General features: G+C 34.8%; 1 protein-coding gene across 1 annotated transcript; it reads left to right on the forward strand.

The window, feature by feature from the left end:
• The first annotated feature begins 1636 nt into the window (after positions 1–1636).
• Positions 1637–4886, forward strand: LOC111908213 (uncharacterized). The gene is made up of 7 exons (XM_052765805.1): positions 1637–1964; positions 2076–2410; positions 2666–3182; positions 3321–4001; positions 4091–4097; positions 4472–4583; positions 4803–4886. The coding sequence occupies exons 1-7, from the start codon at positions 1637–1639 to the stop codon at positions 4884–4886; spliced, it is 2064 nt and encodes a 687-aa protein (XP_052621765.1).
• The last annotated feature ends 4749 nt before the right edge of the window (positions 4887–9635 follow it).

Here is a 9635-nt window from a genome sequence, read left to right on the forward strand (position 1 = left end):
GATGCATATAACGTTATTTGAGATTAATATGAAATAACATAAACTCTAATATTTTTAGCTATTAAATAATAAAAGAAAATTATCGGTTGGTGTTCTAAGGGTTGTCATAGTTCAAAAATATATAAAATTTTATGCTTTTCTTTCCAAGCCACAATTGAAGATCTTGCGGTTTATATAGGCACATTTAATTTATTGAAAAAATATTAACAAATAAATATTTAAATGGGAATTAAAACTTCATCAAATTCTATAATTTATTTGTCAAAACTTATTTATGATTCAGATATAAATAATATCCATTTACAAAATTAATTAAATAAAAAGCTAATTAGATTACTACTATAAACAATATTGAAAAATTGTTAATTATATTAATTTAAAAACAATAATGAAGTACCTACAAAAATTGCAACTAAAAGGGAATACAATTATAAATAATAAAAATACAGGGGCCATTTATGTTAGGGACTCATACATTATTCTTTATTTCTCTAAAACGATTTATGCAGGGCCGGCCCATGGGCCTGGGCTAGCTGGGCGACCGTCCCGGGCCCCCATTTTATATGTCTTATATTAATTGTATAGTATTAGCCCATTAGGTTTAAGCTTAATGGACTCTGATTGTTGAAGCCCAATGTTTCTTAATTCTTATCAACGCCAACAAAAGTCCAAAAAGAAAGCGGGTCAGCGGGAGGAATCAGCGGAAAGCGGAATGGGGAACGACTGCGTGCTGAGAGCGAGACTGCTAGAGATGCCGACTTCCAAGGTGCAATTAAGATCGGCTATGGAATCGAAACGTTTCTCCGGATTCTAAGTTAAGCAATCGCTGCAACGGTCTCAATAATAATCAGGTTCTTATATTTCTTCTTCGATTTCAATTGAATGATTTGAATCGATCTGTTATTTATTCCCCAATTCTCACTTTTCTAATTTCCAATTTGGCGATTCAGTGCTTCTTCTCCTTCGCTTCTTTCTCGGTAATCACGAATCACGATTTCTACCGATCATTTTTCGATTTTGAAGTTCAATTGTGAGACTGTGACAGATTCAGGGACCTGTGACCACTGAGTCGTGAGTCCTCACAGACGAAGTTCATTTTTCGATTTTGAAGTTCATTTTTCGATTTTGAAGTCCAATTTTATCTGTAAGTTCTATTGTTCTAATTTCTAGCATTCAAATTTCTTATTTATCTGTGATTTTCTAATTTTTTATGAATCTAATATTCATAATTTTATGCTATGTAGAATCTGAGGATTGAGAATCAGCAGCTTACCACTTCCAGTTGCTACTTAGAGGTTATTTAAAAGCTCACAGCATCAACAGTTTACCAGCATCAGCAATCAACAGTAGGTACAAACAACACGAACTCTAATCTTCTATTATTTGTTATCTGTGTCACTGTGTGCTTGTTGTTTGTTTGCATCATTGCCTCTTATCACTCTATTGAATATGCATCCTAGAAAGTATATGTCTGGAAGTGAAAAGAGAAAGAAAAAACAAAAAATTGAACAAGATAATAAAACTCAAAAAGGGTCTATGCACAGGTTTTTAAAAAAAAAATAGTTCTGCTGATGTGCAAGTAAATGAACAAGATAATCTCACACATGAAACTATTTTTAATGAGCAAGATAATGTCATGAATGAAAATTTTTCTCAAGAAAAAGTTTCAAATGAAAATGTTGATTTTGATGATGAAAAGATTAATAATGAAGATGTTAATGTCAATAATGAAAATGTTAACATTTCAAATGAGAATGAGAAAGAAAATGTCATGAATGATAACAATGAACAATTTATTCCACCTTTAGATATATATGATCCTAGTAATTGGGATAATCTTGATAATAACTTAAGAGATATTTTGATTGAAAAAGGGCCAATAAGAGAATCAAATTTTGTGTATCCTAAAGATAATCTACCTAGACATTTTTCTTATGCTTCTTATACTAGAAAGTTAAGTAATGGTGACACAATAGATCGAAAATGGTTAATTTACTCAAAAAAAGTTGATAAAGTGTTTTGTTTTTGTTGTAAATTGTTTAAACCTAATAATTATGTTAATAAAATTTCTTTAGCAAATGATGGATTTAATGATTGGAAACATCTTTTTGATAGACTTAAAGAACATGAAAATAGTTCCCAACATCTTTTTTGTATGGATTCTTGGGATGAACTAATAGCAAGATTTGATAAGAATAAAACAATTGATAAAGATTTGCAAAATAAAGTTTTAACTGAAAAAGAACGTTGGAGACAAGTTTTAAAAAGAATAATTGTTGTCATTAAATATTTGGCAAAATATAATTTGGCTTTTCGAGGTTGTAACGAAAAACTTTTTCAAGAATCTAATGGTAATTTTTTTGGAGCAATTCAAATGATGGCAGAATATGATGTTATAATGCAAGAACATGTTAGACACATAGAAAATCATCAAACTCATCTTCATTATTTAGGACACAAAATTCAAAATGAAATCATTTTTATTTTAGCTAATAATGTTAGAAATTCTATAATTACTATTATAAAAGAATCAAAATATTTTTCTGTTATTCTTGATTGCACCCCCAATGTTAGCCATCAAGAACAAATGACTCTTGTTATTCGATGTGTGAACATGTCTAATAATAAAATAAAAGTTGAAGAATTTTTTTTAGAATTTTTAAAGGTAGAAAATACATTGGGTTTAGGACTTTTTAATGAGTTATTAAATGCAATTAAATCTTATGGTCTTAATATTGATGATGTAAGAGGACAAGGTTATGATAATGGTTCTAACATGAAAGGAAAACACCAAGGTGTTCAAAAACGATTACTTGAAATTAATCCAAAAGCATTGTTTATGCCATATGCTTGTCATAGTCTTAACCTCACGGTTAGTGATATGGCTCATTCTTGTGCCAAAGCGATTTCTTTTTTTGGAGTTTTGCAACGTATTTTTGTATTATTTTCTAGTTCAACCAAAAGATGGTCAATATTACTTGATAAGGTCCCTAACTTAATGATAAAATCTTTATCTAATACACGTTGGGAGAGTAGAATAAAAAGTGTCAAAGCCATTAGGTTTCAAGCTCGTCATATAAGGGATGCCTTGATAGAATTAAGTTCATCATGTGATGATGCAAAGTCTAAAAGTGAAGCTGAAAGTTTAGTTAATGCTATTGAAAGTTATGACTTTTTACTTGGTATGGTAATTTGGTATGATATTTTATTTGCTATAAATAAAGTTAGTAAGAAAATGCAAACCAAAACTATATGTATTGATGCCACAATTGATCTATTAAAAAATATGATAACATTTTTTAAAAATTATAGAAATGAAGGTTATGCCATTAGTATTGATAATGCTAAGGCCATTGCATCGGATATGGAAGTTGAACCTATATTCCCAAAAAAACGCCAAGTTACTAGAAAAAAACAATTTGATGAAATTAATTGTGAAGATGAATTACTATCACCGGAAGAATCATTTAGAATCGAGTATTTTATATATATTGTTGATGTGGCAATTGCATCATTAGAGAGTAGATTTGAGCAATTAACAAACTTTGAAAACATTTTTGGATTTTTATATGATTCAAAAAGGTTAAAGTCATTGGATGATATTGAACTTAAAAAAAGTTGTGCTGTTTTTGTAAATAAGTTTACTCATAATAACTTATGTGATGTGGATTTAAATGAATTTTTGACGGAACTTAAAGTATTACAAAAAACTTTGCCAAATGTTGTTATGTCATCGGTTGAAATTTTAGAGTTTGTCAAAGGTAAAGATTGTTATCCAAATGTTTGTATTGCATATAGAATCTTATTAACCGTACCAGTTACTGTAGCATCAGCAGAAAGAAATTTTTCAAAACTAAAATTATTAAAAAATTATTTGAGATCATCAATGTCACAAGAAAGATTAAATGGTTTGGCTATGTTATGCATTGAAAAAGATTTGTTGGATAATATTGAACTTGATTCTATAATTGATGACTTTGTATCTAAAAAAGCTCGTAAATGTAAATTTCTTTAGTTTTTCTTTGATATGTTTATGTATTTTGGTTTAGAGCATGTTTTGGCTTTTTTATTTATTGTTTTGTATTAATAGTTGCTAGGTTGTTTGGCTTACGGGGCCTGTCCCGAAGTCTTTTTTTCCATAGGTGGGGAGTCCCCAACCTTCAATTGTATTATTTTTTTTAATTAATAAAATTTTTGGAGGTGCCGCCCTCTTTTTTTATTAAAAAAAACATTATGAGGGCCCCGAATTTTGCTTTGGCCCCGGGCCCCAAATTGTCTAGGACCGGCCCTGGATTTATGTGTTATACTGTAAGCATATGTTCAATTCAGAAGAAGATGATCGGCAACGAAGGAGTTTTGAGGGTATAAAGTAAAAAATCAAACATCAATTTGAACAAAAGAGGGAAAGAATCGGTAGATGGTTTGATATGGTATGAGGTAATCTTCAATATTGATTGTGATTTGTTAATAGACAAAAAGAACCACACCTGGAAGAAGATTGTATTATTTCAAAAGATTGGGAAGAGGAGTTCTTGCATAGTGGCTCGGTTGGTGTTGGTCTTCAATTCGTATTACGTGGTCTGGTACGATTAAAGTGAGGAAGCATGCGATTAACCTCTGATGACATGTAAAAATTTAGGTTTTTTTGGAAATAATCAAAATAGGGTATTATGGAATACTTGCCACATATTTAATTTTAGGATATATATATATATATTTTGATTGTTGTGCAAAGTTGAATCGATAAATTATCTTCTGTATATTCTGAAAAATGTTGATTCCTGCTTTTTTAATACTAATAGATTTTTCGTTTATGGGTTTCAATTCCAATCGAAGTTAATGCCCTTGCAAGTTCAAAGCATAATACACCTAGAAAACATCATTGATATAGATATTATAAAAAAAATGCTTCAAATCAGCTACTAGTTCAAAAAACGGTAAGATAGGAATTGTTAAGAGTTCGATGCATAAAGGACATTTTGGGCAATCACGGGTCTATCGCTTTCACTGAGATACTTTTTGTATTTTCGATATGTAAGATAAAATTGTTGCAGACTTGTAGTCTTGAAAGAATATAATTCATTAGTTTAAGAAATAATTTTGATAATTCAGACCTGCCCTGCGAGAAATGGAACTCAACGGTCACAAGGCCAACCAGGGGGAATGGACAGAAGTCCGCCGAAAAACACCTAAACTATCGAATGAGCATGCATATGTAACATCTTATTATGTTTCAAACCTACCGGATCAAATAAACAAACTAAAAATCAGAAAATCGTTTGAGGTGTTCGGAAAGGTGGTTGACATTTTTACATTGGTGGGAAGAAAGACAAATCTGATTCTATTTTCGCGTTCGTAAGATTTGAAGGTGTGAGGGATGCAAAGGTCATGGAGAAAGAAATGTCCAAAGTTAGATGTGAGCATTGTATTCTAAAAGTGAACATTGCCCGTTATCAGAAACAGTTCAACCCAAGGAAAATCCTAAGTCACATGTCATGCCTCCGCTGTCTCCGCCTCCTCTCCAACAAGTACACACTAAATCTTCCAGGTATGCCAGAGGCAAAACCTTTGCAGAAATGGTCTCCGACCAGTGTTCAATGAGGTTTGTGGTAAAGCCTGCACCTAGTTATGTAGATAGACACAATTGCATTCTGACGAGAGAAGTTTTAAGTGCACAACATATATCAAACATCCCCACATTACTAAAGTTAGACAGCAACACCAATGGTAGAATTTACTACACAGGTGGCCTCAAGACGATGATTAAATTCATTAACCCATCGCACGCAAACACATTTCTAGCAGATGACTCCAACTGGAATCGGTGGTTCAGATGGCTTAAAAAAGGTTACAGAGATAATATGGATTGTGAAATATTAACATGGATCAATATATTCGGTGTTCCGGTAAGATTTCAATCAGACGAAAATTATTCCAAGATTGTTGGTGCATTCGGAAAAGCAATTGACACATATAGCAATTGGGACTCATTAGATGTCTCTACAGGGCATGTATGCATACTCACTAAATCGTTGAGAATGATAAATGAGGAGATCGAAATTGTATACGGAAACACATCATACAGGGTGGGGGTCGTTGAATTTGATAGGGACTGGTCACCATTTGATGCCATACGTGGTGACCATCACTGGTTTAAGCAATTTGGAGGAATTCATGTGGATAGTGATGATGACACATGCTTGATGAATTCAAGCGATTCAGAATTCGAAGTGGGAAACGATGATGCGGTGTCGGCGACATGGGAGAATCCTAATCAGGTGGGCGAAGTTCCAAAAGAGGGTGAGATTGTTGAAGAACCAGAGTTGGATGGAGAAGTGCTCCGATCACCGATAGCGACGAAGGCTGCGTCGTCGGTTAAGGAAAATTGTACCGACGCAATGATGGATGAAGTTGAATCGTCCCCCTGCATTAATTCTGCTCACAGTCCCAAGGCAAATGAATATTTGGTGGACCCATAGTATGGTTCCCCAATTACCCATGACGGTGATCCGACTCATACATCTGAACCCACTATGGATACACATAATAAGCCATGTGCCAATATCCCATTACCGGGTGGCGATGATTGCCCACTTTGCCTGATGAGGCCCAAGTGGCCCAATTGTCCCCGTTATTTGGTAAAGGTGAATCCCTCGATAAGAGAAGGAGAATAGTCAACCCATTGAACCATGATGTACTTGAACCTATGCAAAGATCCCTTGATCTTGATAATTGGCCTCCATTACCACTTTCAGCGGTTCCTCCGACACTGAGGTTTCCAACTTCGGCTCCGCTACCAGATTTAAATTGTACAGCATCCACAAATACTTCCAGTCATGTATCGGAATCTAGTGGTGAAGACAACTCCTCCAATGAAATCGCAAATATGCTCCAGATTGGTAGAAAAGTAGGTTTTCAGATAAACAGTGAGGATGTAGTTGTTATGGAAGTATTGGGAAATGATGTTGGTGTCGACAAAAACCCCCCAATGAATTGCCTATGTCTAAACATTAGGGGGTGTGGAGATTCACACAAAATTGAGTGGATCAGAAATCTAAAGAATTCACACAAAATAGACTTCATTGGCATACAAGAAACATGGGTGGAAGATTCAAATAATATTGATTTCGCAGGAGCATGGGGGAATGACGATTTTCAAGTAGAGTTCGTTAACCCAGCTGGAAGATCGGGTGGAATTGTAAGTATGTGGGACCCGCTTATCTTTGTCAAGTCACATATATCCTCATCCAGGTACTTTCTCGCAATTTTGGGTCATTGGAATGGTGTACCTGGTATTACAACTTTTGTGAACGTTTATGGTCCCCAATCAATCTTTGATAAAAGAAAGTTATGGGAAAAATTATTGGATTTAAAGCGAAGCATAAATGGTATTTGGATCTTAATGGGGGACTTCAACGCGGTTAGATATGAGCATGAAAGATTCAATTCAAGATTCTACCATATAACTGCCAGGGACTTTAACAAGTTCATTGCTCGTGCGGGTCTCCAAGAATTTGACTTAAGCGGTAGGAAATTCACGTATTTGCGAGATGATGGGCTGAAACAAAGCAAATTGGATCGCTATCTTGTGTGTTCAAATTTTATCACACAACAATCCCTCACCACCGTAATTGTCTTACCTCGTGAGTATTTTGATCATACATCACTAGTTCTCACGCCGTCAAATCAAGATTTCGGTCCACCACCATTCCGCTTTTTCAATTCATGGATACAAAGAGATGGATTTGATGTTGCCTTTACCCTGGCCTGGAACTCGTTCTGCGGATTTAGGACCCCTGATATGTATCTAAAGGCAAAACTAAAATTTGTTCGGAAGGCTATTGGAAAGTGGCGCAATTCGGAATCTGTAATAGAATCCAAACTATTAAGTCAATTAAAGCAGGTGGTTGAAGCTTTGGAGTTGGCGGCTGAATCAAGAAGATTGTCAAGGGATGAAATCATAACACGTAGAGATCACAAATCAAAAATGTGTGAATTAGAGAAGTTTGCCAAACAAGACCTTCAACAAAAAGCTAAGATTCGGTGGTTAATGGATGGCGATGAAAATTCTCATTTCTTCCATGGGGCGGTGAAAAGTAAGAACAAGAAAAATCGATTGCATGGTTTGAGTATTAATGGTGCGTGGAATACCGAGCCGTCTGAAATCAAGAAGGAGGTACACGAATTCTTTGTTAATAAATTCTACAACAAATGGCCAAATAGACCGAAATTGGTTAGTGATGGTTTCAAAACAATTATGCATGTGGATCGTGAGATGTTAGATGCCCCAATCACAATTGAAGAGATTAAGTCCGCTATATGGTGCAGTGGTGGTGATAAATCACCGGGACCTGATGGATACACTTTTAAAATTCTAAAACACAATTGGGACCTAATGCAACATGATATTACTCGGTTCGTTTCATACTTCGAAAGGCATGGGAAATTTGCATTCGGTTGTAATGCGTCATTTATTACCCTAATACCGAAAATGAAAGACCCTCTGTTGCTTGCAGATTATAGGCCCATTAATCTCATCGAGTGCATGTATAAAGTTGTGGCCAAAGTTCTTGCAAGTATATTAAAAAGGGTGGTACGCTTGGTGGTGGAAGAGGTACAATCTGCATACATTGAGGGGAGAAATATATTAGAAGGACCATTGATCATCAATGAAATACACTCGTGGGCCAAAAAAATCAAAAGAAAAGCTATTTTTGTTCAAGGTCGACTTTGAAAAAGCATTCAACTCTATCAATTGGGGATATTTGGATTCGATAATGGCACAAATGGGGTTTAGCACTAAATGGCAAATGTGGATACACGGATGTTTATCCTCATCGTGAGCATCTGTTCTTGTTAATGGATCCCCAACTTCTGAATTTGAAATTAAAAAAGGGGTGAGGCAAGGGGATCCGTTGTCTTCCTTATTATTCATAATTGCCATGGAAGGTTTAAATCAAGCCATCAAAAGCGCGCGGGAACAAAATCTCATCACAGGTATCACACTACCAAATAATGGCCCAACCGTTTCACATTTATTTTATGTAGATGATGCAATGTTTGTGGGAAAGTGGGATACATCATCGATCAAAGACTTAGCCAGAATTCTGAAATGTTTCCACATAAGTTCTGGTTTAAAAGTCAATTTTCAAAAGTCAAGACTTTTTGGGATTGGTGTGGCGGACATTGATCTTAATAGACAGGCTCAAGTCTTAGGATGTCTACAAAGTTCCTTCCCATTCACATATTTTGGAGTGCCTGTAGGGGCAAATATGGCATTAAAGAAATATTGGAGACCGATAATTGACAAATTCCAATCTCGACTCTCAGTGTGGAAGCAAAAACGTTGTCCTTTTGTAACGACCCAAAAATCACAACTAAATTTTTTTTAAAAACATTACTAAATTATATTTATAAAAACTGTATCATAAGTCATAACATAATTATCGCGAATTAATTCAAAACATAATATCATTATCAGAGTCAAACATTCCCAGGCTAACTGACTATGGTGTGTGCACTGCAATCTTCCCGAGCTCCTCTTTTTGAAAAAACCGAGTACCTGAAACCAAAACAGAAAACCGTAAGCACGAAGCATAGTGAGCTCCCCCAATCTACCACATACCATACAATAA

This window comes from Lactuca sativa, chromosome 7 (genome assembly GCF_002870075.4).
Source record: "Lactuca sativa cultivar Salinas chromosome 7, Lsat_Salinas_v11, whole genome shotgun sequence".
Taxonomy (NCBI): Eukaryota; Viridiplantae; Streptophyta; class Magnoliopsida; order Asterales; family Asteraceae; genus Lactuca; species Lactuca sativa.

Coding starts and splice junctions, on each gene's coding strand:
- LOC111908213 (XM_052765805.1), top strand. CDS start 1,637: ATGAATGAAAATTTTTCTCAAGAAAAAGTTTCAAATGAAAATGTTGAT. Junction 1,965..2,075: donor TACTAGAAAGTTAAGTAATG/GTGACACAATAG, acceptor AAATTTCTTTAG/CAAATGATGGATTTAATGAT. Junction 4,584..4,802: donor AATTCGTATTACGTGGTCTG/GTACGATTAAAG, acceptor TAATACTAATAG/ATTTTTCGTTTATGGGTTTC.